This window comes from Heptranchias perlo, chromosome 6, assembly GCF_035084215.1.
Source record: "Heptranchias perlo isolate sHepPer1 chromosome 6, sHepPer1.hap1, whole genome shotgun sequence".
Taxonomy (NCBI): domain Eukaryota; kingdom Metazoa; phylum Chordata; class Chondrichthyes; order Hexanchiformes; family Hexanchidae; genus Heptranchias; species Heptranchias perlo.
Window position 1 is genome coordinate 11,600,822 of NC_090330.1, and position 17,481 is coordinate 11,618,302.

General features: G+C 44.0%; 1 protein-coding gene across 3 annotated transcripts in view; it reads right to left on the bottom strand.

The window, feature by feature from the left end:
- Positions 1–17,481, bottom strand: part of LOC137322739 (SH2 domain-containing protein 1A-like) — a 76,781-nt gene that overhangs the window by 24,179 nt on the left and 35,121 nt on the right. For 2 of the 3 annotated variants that reach the window (XR_010963226.1, XR_010963225.1), the window contains exons 3-4: positions 17,155–17,296; positions 431–1,750 (exon numbers count right to left, since the gene is read on the bottom strand). Coding sequence is in view for 1 of the 3 variants with exons in the window: in XM_067985745.1 (XP_067841846.1) it covers positions 17,155–17,296 (142 nt within the window). In the remaining 2 variants the exon portion in view is untranslated. The remainder of the gene's footprint in view (positions 1–430; positions 1,751–17,154; positions 17,297–17,481) is intronic. The other variant, XM_067985745.1, reaches the window with a different exon arrangement.

A 17,481-nucleotide genomic window follows, 5' to 3' on the forward strand; every position in this document is an offset into this window, starting at 1 on the left:
TCACCTCTGAACAGCCTAGCTCTAATTTTACCATTATGCCCCCCTGGTTCTGGACTCCCCCACCAGAGGAAATAGTTTCTCTTTATCTACCCTCTCAACTCCTTTAATCATCTTAACCACCTCAATTAGATCACCCCTTAATCTTCTATACTCAAGGGAATACAAGCCTAGTCTATGCAACGTGTCTTCATAATTTAACCATTCACTCATGGATTATGGATCATACCATATAAAGCATTATTATAATGGATGATTTTTCATTACTGTAACCTCAATGATTATGATGAAAAGTAATAACTGGGCTCGAATTGAGCAGTTAAAACGTTGTGGGGCGTGGTGATATAAAAAAATAAGAAGTATTCGTGACCATTTCAAAGACTTAAAGCTATTTTTGTTGCTCCAATTTCGTCCCTTCTCCGAAACCACTTACATGTGATGAGGTTCAAATTAGCCAGTTTCTCCCATTTTCTTCGCCTTCCCACCTATGAAGTTTCAGAGACACAGAGAGATGTGTTATTTCACCAGGAATTAACACCACCTGCTTCTGCCTCAATATATTCCACTATCAGCTGACAGGAAGCTCATCCCTCACTTTACCACTTTGCCAGCGTTCCCTTCCCAAGATAAAGCATTTCGCCATTAGTAATATGCAATGTTAAAAAATGTTACCAGCAATACAGAGTGTCCCATCATTAACACACTTGCCATCTGCTATGATTTTGCCAGGACAATCACGATTTTTATGCCTTTGTCAAAAAAATAAAAGGCACGATTTTGATCCCAAGCCGGGAAGAGGACGGGGGGGTCAAACTGCAGACTGGAAACCCGGAAGTACGGATTTCCCGGACGTCCTTACGATTTTGACGTAAGGACGTCTTTTATTTTTTTTGTCGGTTTGCCATCCTGATTGACAGGCTGGTCTCAGTCAGACGGGAGAGCAGCCAGGGAGAGGGCGTGTTCAGGTAAGTCTTCAGGTAAGTCTTTGTTTGTATGGACGGGGGGGGGAAGCATGGGGGTATGGGTGGGCATGGGGCCTGGGTTGGCACAGGGCATAGGTTGGCTCAGTGCATAGGTTGGCACGGGGGTCGTCAGTTATGGGGGAAGGATCGGGGTTCAGCGATCGTTGGGGGAGGGATCGGGGATCGGGGTCGAGGGTCTGCGATCGGGGATCGGAGGGGTCCACAATCGGGGGGACGGTCCGCGATCGTTGGGGGATCACTACAGGTAGGTTTATTGGGCCTGGAGGAAGCACTCCTGTTCCTTCCGGCCCACAAGCTGTGCCAGAAAGGCAGCTACCTGTTAGTCTCAGGCCTTCTCGCCTCCTTTCATGGGGTTGAAATCGGAAACTGTGGGAAAATGGAGACCCAAAGCCTCCTTGAAAGTTTTTAAGGCCCGACCCGCCTCCTGGGAGCGGGTTGGTCACCCGCCCCTCACCCCGCCCCGGTGAAAACCAGAAATGGGCGGGTTGGAGGTGTTTTTCACTGTTAAAATAGTGGCCAAAATGTCTGCTGTACAAGAGTGACCTTAGGCACCAACTGGTATGTCACATGTTCAGGGATACAGAGTAATTAAAGGAACAAAACACTGACAAAGAAAAATCTACTAATATACAAAAACAACATTTAAGCAGCAGAAAATATTTCATTCCAAGATAATTCTTTCATGATTCAAAGGCTGGAGACTCCTCTGTGGCAATCTTGCTGCAGTCATCTGCCAAGTACTTCCATGTACTCTCTCTCTTCCTGCAAATCTACAGAAAAGGAAACTATTAGAATTGTATAATGGAGTGGTTTAAATAATTAAGTATAAACGGTTTTGATAAAGTAGATGGGAAGAAACTGCTTCCACTGACAGGAGGGTCGATAACCAGAGGACACAGATTTAAGATAATTGGCAAAAGAACCAGGGGGGAGATGAGGAGAAATTTTTTTTACACAGCGAGTTGTTATGATCTGGAATGCACTGCCTGAAAGGGTGGTGGAAGCAGATTCAATGGTAACTTTCAGAAGGGATATATATTTGAAAAGGAAAAATTTGCAGGGCTACGGGGAAAGAGCAGGGGTGTGAGACAAATTGGATAGCTCTTCCAAAGACCTGGCACAGGCACGATGGGCCGAATGACCTCCTTCTGTTCTGTAAGATTCTAGGATTCTATGAAATATCATAACTCATTGAACATGGGGTGAAATCTCCTCCTTCCACTATTTCTCGTCAAATTGTAAACCCATTCATTTAGTCATTGGTACCATTTTGCTAGAAATAACAAACAGAGGAAATCTTCCCGCTATTTTTACGATGTCACAATCACCTGAACAGGAAGTGTGATAGTTGAGGCAAGATTAGAAGGCCGTAAAGGAGCAGCGAGTTATACGTGTCCCATAACCACCAGTTGAACAAAATATTTTAATTTCATTGCTTTCATAACTTTCTCATTGAATTTTATTTCAGACTGTACACAGGGCAGCAGACAGAATGGAAATGTAAATAAGAAGGATACTTTAACAGGCGGAGCAATCCGTGTGCTGAAGGTGAAAACTACCCCCATTGTCTTTGCCTGGAATTCTATCCCTTGTGTGCAGTACATTTAAATGTGGAGTTAGACCATCACTTTCTGAATCGACGTTGTCAGAGCATGCACTAGAGTATAGGGGAAACTGTCGGTGGCCTGTTGGTATCCCAGCACAAGTCTATTTGTATTCTCATCAATCACTAGGCTCAATTTTGTGAAACATCCTTGCTCACTACAGTTTACTCCAGCAATGCCTTGTTGTTCTGCCATCTTTAAAGATAAGTCTTTGCTGGATATCATTTATGAACGTAATCGGGAAAAGAAAAAATGCAAATGCTGCCAATGTGAAATGAAGGATTCGACTAGCACCTCCCAAACCCACGACCTCTACCACATAGGAGGACAAGGGCAGCAGGTGCATGGGAACACCATCACCCCCAAGTTCCCCTCCAAGTCACACAACATCCTGGCTTGGACATATATCAGCCCTTCCGTCATCGTCACTGGGTCAAAATTCTGGAACTCCCGACCTAATAGCACTATGGGAGCACCTTCACCACACGGACTGCAGAGGTTTAAGAAGGGGGCCCACCACCACCTTCTCAGGGACAACAAGGGGTGGGCAATAATTGCCGGCCTTGCTGGTGACGCCCACATCCCAAGAATGAATGAAAAAAAGTGCTAGCCAATCTTCCTCTTCCTCCTCTTGTCTGACCTGCTATGCATTTTCTGTTTCTCTGCAAAGAAAATGAATTATTATCCCTCCCTGCAAGAGGAGGTAAACTGGAGAAAACACAAAGAGAAAAATAAATAGGAGGGTTAGGAGGAGGGAGGAACTCTCAGATCACTGCTCTCTCTGCTGCTGGGACTTCTCATACTGATGTAATTCATAATAACAAATGAAAATCAATATAATAGAAAAATATTGACAAATTAAATTGATCTGACTGACACTGACTGCTACAGAGTGTAGGCATCCTAACAGATATAAATGAAATGTAATCTAATTGACTCTCTGTATGAAAAGATGAAATTTGTAAGTTACCTGACAATTATAAAAAACAAGGCAAGCAGAAAACACAACCACAAAGTGTCTTGATATATGAACTTAAATCGAGGCCTAATTGAATTTATTTTATTTATTTTTAAAGACCAGAGCTTGAATGTTTGTGTAATAAAGAGAGCAGCGTCTGTGCTAAATGAATCAGATAAGTTGATAAAAGAAATTGGTTTGAGAAATGAATTGAAAGATTTTTCTAGAAAAGCCCAGATCAATCAGAAGACCAGTCTGCACCTGTTTGGCATGGGCTCCAGTGCATACTGATTTGTGTGCGATCTGAAAGAATGGCGCTCCAGACACCAACCTATTTGCACATCATCGTATGGAAGTTACGTGCGATACAGAGCTGGTAAAATCAGCTCACCCCAGACAGTAATGAATCCGTGAGCTGAAAGTAGTGTGATTTCACCAGGTTTCAAACAGAATTATCTAATTGAAGTTTTCAAGACGCTGCCTTGCCTCAGTTGGTAGTGCTCTCACCGCTAGGTTAGAAAGTTATGGCTTTGAACCCCATGCCAGGGGATTGAACTCATAATCTAAACTGAGGTTCCTATGCCGTATTGAGGGAATACTTTCCTGTCAGAAATGCCAATCTTCAGATGGTGCATGTTAAAGGCACCATTGCACCGTTCAAACAGTAGTGCACTCTCAGAGTATCCTGACCAACATTCCTCCCTCAACCAAAAACACCCAAAATGGAATAACTGGTCAATCACCTCATTGCCGATTGTGAGACTTAGATGGCATAAAAAAAATAGTCACTGCACTACATTAACAGTCACTGGACTCCAAACAAAAATTCTGACATGGCAAAGGTTTAACGTAAATGAAAATATTGTTACAAGATTATGACCAAAACTGACAAAATTTAATCAAGGCAAATTGTTCATTGTGGCAAAAGGGTTCTAGAGCAACGAGACACAAGTAAAACATTAGGAAATCTAGGAGAAGGGAAGGGAAGGCAGGTGGAATTTTTTTATAGTCAGAGTAATAAAGTCGGGAATAAGTTAGCAGGGAAAGAATTTGAAATTTGAAAGTGTAAATGAGATCAAGAGGCAACTGGATGGAGAGAGAAAGGATTGAGAGACGGTGAGATCATGAGTAAATGAGGTTTATCAAAAAAAGGTTGAACTTGTGCCTTTTGCTGTTCCAAAATATTCCGATGTTCTGACAGGTTCATGTTAGCTCTTTGCACAGACATAAGCACAAATAAAACTGAACTAGAAACATTTAGCCATCACCCCAGGTAGACATCTGCATGTTATTTCAGCAACCAAGAGCAATAATGTGTATTATTTATTCGTGCCTTCCTTAAACCACTGGTCACACAATTTGTAACAAAATCCCTTCAGTGAAAGCTGCTTCTGTGTGAGAGATAAACATTCATGGTTTGGAGCACAGGGAAAGTAAAATAAAATAAAAACTATTGCCAGAAGTTCTTATGTGAGCACATTTAAATTACATTACAATCCTAGTTGCAAATTATCATCCTGGATATAAATCTGCTTTCTGTGAGGAGCAAATGGGAATTAAAATAAAAGCAGTTGTCAGGAACTTTCAGAGCATTAAGTGAATTTGCTTCTAAAGGTTCTACGTTCAAAGGAATTTATTGCTGTACCGCCATTGTTACTTCAGACCAATGGTACTAATAATCTGCTTCAGGGACAGCTTGCAGCCTCCTTCTAACTCACCTGTGGCCCAGTGAAGTGCTAGAAAAGCCTCACCACATTATGTTCAAGTCCTGGACATAAGAACATAAGCAATGGGAGCCGGAGTAGGCCACACAGCCTTTCGAGCCTGCATTCAATAAGATCATGGCTGATCTTCTATCTCAACTCCACTTTCCCACCCTATCCCCATATCCCTTGATTCCCTTAGTGCCCTAAAATCTAGCGATCTCAGTCTTGAATATTCCCAACGACTGAGCATCCATAGCCCCCTGGGGTAGAGAATTCCAAAGATTCACAACCCTCTGAGTGAAGAAACTTTTCCTCACCTCGGTCCTAAATGGCCGACCCCTTATCTTGAGACTATGACCCCTAGTTCTAGACTCTCCAGCCAGGGGAAACAGCCTCTCAGCATCTATCCTATCAAGCCCTCTAAGAATTTTATACATTTCAATGAGATCAGCTCTCATTCTTCTAAACTCCAGAGAGTATAGGGCAACTCTACTCAATCTTTCCTCATAGGACAACCCTCTAATCCCAGGAATCAATCTAGTGAACCTTCGTGGCACCCCCTCTAACGCAAGCATATCCTTCCTTAGGAAAGGAGACCAAAACTGTACACAGTACTCCAGGTGTGGTCTCAAAAAAGCCCTATATAATTGTAGCAAGACTTCCTTACTTTTATACTCCAACATATCATTTGCCTTCCTAATTGCTTGCTGCACCTGCATGTTAACTTTCTGTGATTCGTGTACAAGGACACCCAAATCCCTCTGAACACCGACATTTACTAGTCTCTCAGCTTTTTAAAAATATTCTGCTTTTCTATTCCTACCAAAGTGGATAATTTCACATTTCGACACATTATACCCCATCTGCCACCTTCTTGCCCAATCACTTAACCTGCCTATATCCCTTTTTCTATATCACCATGGCAGTCCCAGCAAGGAAAGCGGTAGCTTCAGGGAACCTAGTGGCAACATTTGAGACAGAAGTAGCAGCCTCTGGGAAGGCACTACCAGCCTCAGAGAGGGTACTCCAGTCACAGGAAGGCTACTGTGTCCCTCAGATCTTGTTTTATTTGCATGTTGTTTTATTTAATCTTTGTGGCCTAATTTGCAATTCACCAATCCTATGAATGTTATTCATCTGAGGAAAGAATTATCATTTTCTGTGAATTTTACTTGTCAGCTTCCTTTAAAAAGATTTTTTTTTTCTGCGGGCCTGCTGAATATGAGTTGGGTTTAAATGTGTTTTTTTTTATAAAGGCTGCAATAAAGACTGGCATTTTAATTTGCAACTGTCATTCGAGATCATAAGGGAACTGACTGCTTCTACTTGTGGTTGCACTGATTTCCAAGCTATTTTTTTCTGTGATGCGTCATACATGGTAGGTTTATTGCTGCTATGTTCTCTATTTCTGCACGCTCTCGATTTGAGAAAAGATAAATCAGCACTGGCTATAATTCCCTGTTGAAATCAAACCCATTCCCAGCAGACACTTTTTGAAGATGTGAAGATGGTGCTCGAATGGCAACCATGTGCACCGCTGTAGCTCCCCACATACATAAGAAATAGGAGCAGGAGTAGGCCAATCGGCCCCTCGAGCCTGCTCCACCATTCAATAAGATCATGGCTGATCTGATCCTAACCTCAAATTTAAATTCATGTCCAATTTCCTGCCCGCTCCCCGTAACCCCTAATTCCCTTTACTTCTAGGAAACTGTCTATTTCTGTTTTAAATTCTGACTTGGAAATATATCGCCGTTCCTTCATCATCACTGGGTCAAGATCCTGGAACTCCCTCCCTAACAGCATTGTGGGAGAACCTTCACCACACGGACTGCTGCAGTTCAATAAGGCGACTCCCCGCCACCTTCTCGAGGGCAACTAGGGAATGGGCAATAAATGCCAGCCTTGCCAGCGACGCCCATAAATATATATATATATATGCAAATTTGCTGCTGTGAAGGTTCACACATGAAAACCAGCCACTTTGGCAAGGCACTAGGAGGGTGCTGACACTCCTGGACTATATCCCGCCATGGGTCAGCACTATCAACACAGGTGGGAAGAAATTAGGAACATAAAGCCACCAGATAGTAGTAGCAATGGAAAACGGAGAGGGGAGTTTTTAAAAAAGGGGAAAAAGCCATTAAAGTTATTAGGCAAGTCAGTTGACACCAAATTTGTTGCCACATTGACTTCAGATAAATAGGCTCAAGTACAAGATCTGAGCTGAAATCCCTGTGTTGACTGATTTGCAAATAAAGTTCACAGAAGAAATAACTTAACCAATCTGTCAGGCGAGGTAGAGAGGGAAACCTGGTTGGGAACAGGGTCTCTCTTCCTGCATATCTCATGCACACTTCTCCTAGCAGGTTGACCAGGCAACAGCTTAAAAGCATCCAGGGACTAGAGCCTCTGACTGAGAAGGATATCAGGTGGAAAAGGAAATAACTGTGAACACTGGGTAACTGGGTGGCAAAGTAGATTAACATACCACTAGGCTCTAAATTCAAATGCAGCCCATACCGAGCCCATATTTAGAGAAGAAAAGTCTCCCCTCTCTGTCGCTTTTCAGGGTCCAATGTGAAATCAGTTTGGGCCGTCTCATCCCATTTCTTTGCGTGTGAATCCACAGTATAAAACCACCCATATCTCAGCACCAATTGGCACTCTCACTCATTGGTGCAGTACAGGATGTTCTTGTGGGTGTGGGTATCATTCTAGGGATAAAGTAATGGTAGCTTTAATCTGCCTTCAACCATAGGCCACGGTTCACTGAGCTAAGGGTGCTTGATGTCAAGGGATGAAATTCCTCATGTTGATAATTTTACTGAAAACATTGTACTCGGACTGACATTTTTTGAATGGCAGAAGTGGAAATGTTGGGGGTTAAATTAGATAACCCCCAAAAACAGGCATGGGGATCCCGGTACATGATTAACCCACGCCCGTTCATAGCGATGCAGGCAGCATGTTAAATTTGTGCAGCCTGCTGATTTAAATGATTGCTGCGTGCAGCCAGCGCTACCTGCGCTGGTCATTGCCTGCACATATCAGCAGGGGTCCCAACATATTTCCTGGTGTATATGAGTAAAAACTACGGTTTCAAAATAACACCAACTAGTCAATCAATAAACTGACCAGTCCCATCAGTTGCTGGACACTGCATTTCACCATGAGATATGTTCACGTCTCCACTTAATGCATGAAAATACTACTGAACTACACAATGAAAATAGTTCTTAAAATCAAATCTGCTAACTTGCACTTTATTTATGATCACTTATCAGTCTGATTGGGGAAGGAGAAAGTAGGCTGTTCCCCAAGATCTTTCCAAAAATACTACTCCAATGTCTGGAATATATAATGCTAGCGCTGCTTAAAGGCAGCCTGCACCTCTTAAAGGGGAGGCTCACTATGGCTGATGGAATTGGTGTCAGAAAGTAGATTGCTTTGGAAGACATTTTGTGAAGATGTCTCAACCTGTGAGAGAGCGTGCCCCAACGTTTTCTGATAATGCACTGGAGGCCTTGGTGCAAGAGGTGGAGAGGAGGAGGGACATCCTGTATCCACAGGGGGGCAGGAGGCCCTCCAGACATATGCTCATGAGGCAGTGGGTGGCAGAAGCAGCAAAGGTCAATGCCAGGAGCAATAGCTCCAAGAACATGAATGCAGTACAGGAAGAAGTGCAATGATCTGACACAAGTTGTCAAGGTGATTGCGTTCAATCATCACATGGCATATCCTATCAACTGCACCAGTAGCCCCATCCACTGCTCAATTCACTACATCACCATTACCCACTTACCAACAATCTCTATCAATCAGTACTCAACCCTTCAATTCATACCTCACCCTCACACACATAACTCACACTGGCAGCTATTCAACCATGGCAGCCACATCACCAAAACATCTTGCAGGACACTCACTGACACACTTCCCTCTTTCTTGCAGGAGAAAGTGGTGCATAACAGGAGGCAGCAACAAACAACTGGAGGTGGACAAGCACGCCTACACATTTTAACTCCCATGGAGGAGACAGTGATGGCCACTATGGGAAGGGGCATCACTGAGGCCGTGGCCACTGACGGCACTGGAGGGATCGATGATGAGGGTCTCTGCATACTTAATCCTCCTTCTCTCTTCCCACTACTCCCTCATCCTACAATCTTTTCTGACTACAAGCTGCAGATGGTGTACGCACGCGCTTCTGACTTTCTCCTCTCCCCTCACCACAACTCAACCCTTGTCCCTTTTTCATTTCAGATCCCCAAGAACTGGAACCTTCCCAGCCAGAGAAGGAAGAGGAAGAAGACAGTGTTGATGAAGAGACACCGTCCCTCGATTTTACACTTGCAGACACCAGCTCAGAGCTCAGAGACTGACACTACTTTATAGGCTAGGATAGAGGAGGGATCTGCACGTGGTGAGACTCTGGGCACAGGTGCACAGGAGCCAGGGCGGGAGGAAAGGATACCGCAGGTGCCAGCTCGCCGGAAGGGGAGGTCACACACCAGTTCTGCTGCAGAGGATTCCGATGAGGACTTTGGTGGACCAGGCTACAGAAGAAGGCTGATGGGCGTACACAACCAAATGCTTGGTGCACTGGAAAGCCTGCCAGAAAGCCTGCGCACGATGTCAAGGAGCATGGGGGTGTCCAGCTCCAACTTGGCACAGGGCTTCGCACAGAGTTTGGAGCCCATCCTTTCAAATATGGAGTGGGTGGTCACCTCCATCAACAGACCTGTGGTACCAATCATGTTGCAACGTCTGATGACCGATATAACATCTTCCATCAAAGGTCTGACTGCTGCCATCATGGCTCTGGGTGCCACTGTTGAAAGGGGCTTGCAGGGTGTCACAGCAGTCAGCAATCTGTTCTCCAGCAGATCACTAGGATTGCTGGGGCACTGGCCCGGGAGAGTGACAGTAGCTCCATGGAATACGAACCTGCTGTCCTCTCTCATGATGATAGCATTCCTGCTCCCACCCCTGCCATTCCACCCGTGCCCTTGCTGTTGCCTGTCAGCCAGCCAGCCAGCCCACTCCCTGTAGAGTATTGAAACTTTATCCAAGTGTAGGAAACCTCTAAAAACACGTGCAAATGCACCAGCAGCCAGGGAAAATAATCTATCAACTAACCTGTAGCTACTTCATCAGCCCTTTAAATAGCACTGGTGGAGGGTCCTTCATGCCATTTATGTCATGTTCAGCTGTGCGAGGTAAGGCAGTGCATTGGATGGAGTGTGGAGTTCGAAGATAGCAGCAGTGCCTTCAAATCAGCAGAGTATTTTCAATGTAAATTATTACCCCCATAGACCCTGTTCATTCAAAGGTTTTTTACTATTTCGATCAGTTATGAGGGAAAATGTCTTTTTTTTTTCCAGTTGCAGTGCAGAATTTTTAAGATCCACCACTAGGCCATCAGGAGAGCATGTAAATATATTTAAAGACTAAGTGGGTGAAATTGGTCTTGTGCAAAACGGGTGATAGTGAATTGGCAGCCTGACTTAAACGCCACCCAAAACCAATTTCACCCCCTTACTCTTTAAATCTGTTCTCCCCATGGCCTAGTGGGTAAATGCACTGCCGTTGTGGTACAAAGCCATATGGACCAAAAGATTCCCAGCTCTGGAGACTGATCTCTGCTGAGGTATCTGATTTTACCCAGGCCAGCGATTGAGGTGCTGGCGTTGGTCTCAGAAACTCTGGTCTAGATAGCGGGGGGGGGGGGGGGGGGAAGAAATCAGCCAACGTTCCCATTCTTCACCGTTGTCAAGTGATAACTATTGGAAAGTGCATTGTGAACATTAGGCGAGGACAAGATCAGGCTAGCGTACCAACAATTACTGCTCAGATTCAGAAGTGAAGGATAGACACTTGGGTGAGATATTGGCGAGTTGCCAACACCTGCGGCACCATAATCCAGCAAAGAGTCATCAATTTCATTGAAAGGGAGGAGAACATCTATGGGGGGCAAAAGATAGATACATTGAGCTGCCAGAGAGACCAAGCGGTGAATTAAGTAGATTATTTTTCATACCATTTTCTGAGCAATCACAGCACAGCTAAACAATTGATACATTTCCCGTTTTACTAAAACCCTTTTCTCCTATTGTTTATTTGCCCAGTTTAACCCTGTGAGATAGAGCAAGCACGCCATCAATAAGTAGTCTGAAAACTACCTCAATTGCAGTATGAGCAAGAGGGCTTGATGCAGATAAGAGGCACAATATGTAAACACTTTCGATGATGTGAGGAGTGCATGATCTGAAACACAGAAACCAAAAGTATCTAGAGTAAAAAGTACAAAAAGACCCAAAAACTTAACAGCGAGCTCAAACTTCCTGTCATCAGGTGCTATTATGAAGATGAACATCAATAGATGGACTGATAAGCACAGCAAAGTTGTCATTTGTGTCTGCTGAGGTTTTATTAATGGGTGGGGAAAATTACAAGGTTTTGTTGTTTATATTTTTCGCTCTTCCTCTGATGAAGGACCTACCAGCCCCCGGTACCTCATCCCAGTGCATAATCTATACATGTGAGCTCCGAGAATGAGTATCGACAGGCTGGTCAACTGTGGATGGGATTGCAGCCCTCACCAAACATCCACACGTGCACACTTGTGTGTGACATCATTGCGACAGCAATTATCTTCATCTTCTTTTGCTTCTCCACACAAATAAAGATTTGCCAAAAACCTTTTTGCATGAAGCCAGTTCCCCTTTAATTAAGGGATAGTATCTGAATACTTGGCAACACTAGCAATACCTTGGGGAGATTGCATTACACAGAATTCACGGCACTGAAACTGGCCATTTGGCACAACTGGTCTATGCCGGTGTCTACACGAGCCTCCTCCCACTCTACTTCATCTAACCCTGTCAGCATATCCTTCTATTCTTTTTTCCATCGTGCACTTATTTATCTTGCCCTTAAAAGTAAATGTGCTGTTCGCCTCAACTACTCCATGAGATGGATAACTCTACTGTTTTTTAAAAGGAGCAGTAAGCCACATTTTCTGCTACTCTTAGGATGTAGTTATAATACAGTTGCCAGTCCGAGAGCAGTAACTGCTGGCTGCAATAAGCAGCTGGCACACCTCTGTTAGACTTCGAACAGACCTCAGTTTGACCAGCACTGAGATGTACTGAGACGGAGCTCTGAGAATATATGCTTCAACCAAGTTCCCCTTCTCCTCAGTTTTGCTGTTAAGAGGGGAAAATGTTCTCTCATAAGATTAAAAAGATTCTGTGCCATGACTTGGAAGGATCCAGGCAGTCCAGAAAACTCTTAAAATGAGGCTTCACACCAGACCAGAGTTATACTTCGGTACTGCGAGTTGGCCTTTTGGTGGAAGTCTCACACCAACATACTGGAATGTCTGAATGGCGACCTGACGGCCTAGATACACTGCTATGTTTGCAGTGAAGCATAACCTGAAATGCTTCACATCAACACAAAGCTGTGATATTACTGCACCCTTAGAAGGAAGGGGGACTTGGACCACGGGCGATTTTAACTGCCCACCCACCCAGTTTCCACTGAGCGGACAGGGTTAAAATGGCCCCTCAAGTTTGCCTTTTGGCAGCAATGCTTCCACTGCCTGTATGTGACCACAACCACCCGAATCACCAACTTGAATCCTGGCTCTCACCTGCACCCAGCATGTAGTAATGTCAACATACTTCACCATACCATTTTATTTGTACCTAACACAGGTTCCTGGCAGGTTTAAACAAACTCAGCTGTACCTGGGAGGGCCTGCAGTAGAGACCATGAACACAAGGCTCTTTCACATGCTCCACCACATATTCCGTCAATGGTGCCTCCCTCTAGCCACTGCAGACACGCTCTGCCAAAGTGGCCCCAGTCAAGACATTCCTCTATGCATCTCCTCATGTGTGAGAGTCACTGCAAACGCACCCTACAGTATCCAACAAGGCCTCAAGCACAAGGCTGCACCATGCAGCTTCTTAGTGCCTGATATTTAGAAATCAACAGCTACTGCATGCCTTTCCTTCCACTTCAAATAACAATTATAAACAATTTTACAACACCAAGTTATAGTCCAACAAATTTATTTTAAATTCCACAAGCTTTCGGAGGCTTCCTCCTTCGTCAGGTGAACGGTGTGGAAATAACAAGTGGGCTGGATTTAACAGCAGGAGGGTGAATCCCAAATTTATAGAATTGTTTTCTGAAGTGATTCTGTATGACAAAAGACCCATTAAAGAGACAAACGCTCGACAAGCTGCTGAATATTTTATTCACTTCAAGCAATAAGCAAATAGATTTGGGGTATCATTTCAAAAGGCTTTTTCTATTGCCAAGTTTAAGAACTGTTCTGCTCGTTTTCACACATAGGAAAGACTTAATGGAAATGCTTTACTGTTATTTTAGACTTTTCCTAAATTACCATGAAGTAAAGTGGCTTTAGCAATAACTAGCAGTCAAGGGACAAAGAAACCTGATGGCAGTAATCTGTGCTTAAAGTGTCACTGATAGCCCACCGAAGTCTTCAGGACAGCTACTCCCAAGTTCAAAACAAAGAGGTTGAAATTGTGCTGTCAATATTAGCAATCAATGTGTTAGGATGTTCGTGTGAAATTCATCTGCTGTTATTATTTTTAAACAGGTTAATGCATTCATTAAATTAGAGAACACAGGAACTTCATAAGAACGTGATAACTCATTCATTACATAATTGAACTTGGGCATCTAGAACATCAAAGTGTCTGGCACGGTGCAAACTGTCTTGAATAGGTCCTTCCTTCAAGCTGAAGCTGGATGTCCATCATATAGCTGATGAGGAAACTAAGATTTGGAATGAAAACTGCTGTAAGACATTGCTGAGAAGCTGGGTATGAGAATATGCGCTCATACATCCAGGGTTTGGTGACTACTATTATTGGGCTGCAGAGAGGCAATTAGTTGCTGCTGAAGTTCTGCACCACCAACTGGGGGAACGACTGTTTAATGGAAGATGGAGAATGGTGTTAATGCACTCACACATTTTATGGTGAGTTATGTTAATAACCATGCTAGTTGTGTGGAGTTCCTAGGCACCTGCTATCCACCTAGTGAGAGCTTGTCATTTGACTATCCTCCTTGAGGGGGAAGTAAGGGGGTAAAGCATAGTGGCTGATGGTACATTGAGAGCAAATCAACCCAAGTGGCACACTCAATAATCAGATACCTGGGCTGAGCAGGCCCACAGCACTTCATAACACAGCTGATGATCGATAAATCAACATGTTTCACTAATTGGGGGGGGGGGGGGTTACACCTGAGACTGGGATTGTTCTGAGTCTGGATAAACCTGCAAACAATTGTCATAACAACTAATAAAAACATAAAATGCAGGAAACGCTCAGCAAGCCAGGCAGCATCGATGGAGAGAGAGAGAGACAGAGTTAACGTTTCAGGTCGATGACCTTTCGTCAGAACTACAAGTTGTTGAAGATTAAACAGTTTTTAAGCAAGTACAGAGATGGGAGGGAGGGAGAGATGGGAGGGAGGGAGGGAGGGAGGGAGGGAGGAGGGGGGGGGGGGAGGGAGGGGGGGGGGGGGGAGGGAGGGAGGGGGGGGGGGAGGGAGGGAGGGAGGGGGAGGGAGGGGGGGGGAGGGAGGGAGGGAGGGAGGGGGGGAGGAAAGAACAAGAGGGAAGGTCTGTGATAGAGTGGAGGGGAGGAGTGATTAAATGACAAAAGGGATGATGGTGCAAGGCAAGGAGGGTGGTAATGGGACAAGTAATTTGACAAAAGATGGGTCTAGAGGAGCTGTAAATGGTAACATCAGAACCATTACCAGCACCTGCTTTCTGAAAAAAAATGGAAAATGGGAGCAGTGGTTATGATCCGAAATTATTGAAATCAACGTTGAGTCCAGAAGGTTGTAAAATGCCTAATCGAAAGATGAGGTGCTGTTCCTCGAGCTTCATTGGAACAGTGTAAGAGGCCGAGGACAGGCAGGTCAGAGTGGGAGTGGGAAGGGGAATTAAAATGTCAAGCGACCGGCAGGTCAGGGTCACACTTGTGGACAGAGCGGAGGTGATCAACAAAGCGATCACCCAATCTGCATTTGGTCTCCCCAATTTAGAGGAGGCCGCGTTGTGAGCAGCGAATACAGTATACTAAACTGATAGAAGTACAGGCTAATCGCTGATTCGCTTTGTTGAACACCTCCGCTCAGTCCGCCTGCCGGTCGCTTGACATTTTAATTCCCCATCCAACTCCTACTCTGGCTTCTCCGTCCTTGACCTCCTACATTGTTCCAATGAAGTTCAACGGAAGCTCGAGGAACAGCACCTCATCTTTCGATTAGGCACTTTACAACCTTCTGGACTCAACACTGATTTCAATAACTTTAGATCATAACCACTGCTCCCATTTTTTGGACAGCAGGTGCTGGTAATGGTTCGGATGTTGCCATTTACAGCTCCTCTAGACCCATCTTTTGTTTCTTTACTTGTTCCATTATCACCCTCCTTGCCTTGCACCATCATCCCTTTTGCCATTTAATCACTCCATGCCCTCCACCCTATCAGAGACCTTCCCTTTTGTTCTTTTCTCCTCTCCCCTTCCTCCCCCCCGCAACCTTTCCCTGGTTCTGTACTTCCTTAAAAATTGTCTAATCTTCAACTTCTTCCAGTTCTGATGAAGGGTCATCGACCTGAAACATTAACTCTGTTTCTTTCTCCACAGATGCTGTCTGACTTGCTGAGTATTTCCAGCATTTTCTGTTTTTATTTCAGATTTCCAGCATCCACAGTATTTTGCTTTTGATTTAGTGTCATAACAAGTAAGGTGGTCCTAACTGGGCATACAGCAGGAAGCTTACAATTCACATCTTCCATAGATACATTTAAAGATTCAGTGGCACCAATCACTTCCATAAGAGGTTTGAGCATCTTACTTCTCAAGTAATGAGTTGACCCACACAGCCTTATATCTACTTGTACCACAGCATAACCCAAGGATGGAACAATAGCCTCCTCCCCTTGCGATCTAGACTGGATACTTATGTCTTTTGCACATGTGTTTCTTCAATCCCCCTTAGGTAGACCAAGTTAGCACTAGATGAGACAAAGTTTGGTTTGAATTGTAAACTGCTTTATTCCACAGTAAGGTGAAACATATAAATCAGCAGCTATGACCACTTAGTTCAAACAGTGCATTTATATTCCCTTTGCTTTCTTTAAAAAGCCTGGCTCCAGTGTCAGTTTTTAATCACAGCTGACTAATGGACTACCCCCCTCCCTGCTAAGAATGGAGTCTACCCGCCTAACTTGACAATGATGCCTGCTGAGTACAAATCAATAGAATTGCCACAGCAGCAACGAGTGACAAATTATCTATCATTGTCTCCAGGCTGCTGGTTTCAAACACCCCGTCTGAAACCCAATATAAACCTGGAGACCTTAATGTTGTGTGAGTTTAACTCATTTAAAGCAAGCTTTAACTTAAAAACACATTTTGAGGTAATTAATATCTTGATCCTTTCTGTGGAAAAATGGTCAAAAAAATTCAGGAAAATGATAGCACCATATACGAACAATGACAGACAGAAAAAGACCCTCTGGTCCATCTAGCCTGTCCCTCACTATTGCAATACCTTATATACTCTCCACCCATTCCAAAATCATGTAATCTCCTGGGAGAAGCAAGAAACCAGATAAAAACCCAGGCCAATTTGGGGGGAAAAAATATGGGAAATTCTTCTCCGACCCTCTCCCACCCCAGACGATCGAAACGAGTCCATATAAATGCAAGTTATTCCTTGATATTCTTAAACATGGACATAGACACTGGCTGACCAACACAAAAGCTGTACCTGCCTGCATATAATACAGTAAATTATATTAACATGAACACATACACATATAAGGATCTTATTCTCACCTTCATTCTGTCTTTGGATTTTATAGGTTTCATATTCCACTGGATGCAGTAATGGTACAACCGTACCTTGGCCCGGCTTTTCATAAGCCTTAATGAGTTTTTCTATGCTGCTGAAAAACCGAGGAAGAACTCCTCTAGACGTCTGTAGTGTGAAAAAATAAAATTTTAAAAATTAGATTTTGATATCTGGTACTGCAGTATAAGCCAGTCAGAGTATTTAAGTTCACCAGGTTGGCTGTTTATATTTAACTAATCAGAGCCCAGCACCTCCCAAACCCGCGACCTCCAGAAGGACAAGGGCAGCAGGCGCATGGGTACACCACCACC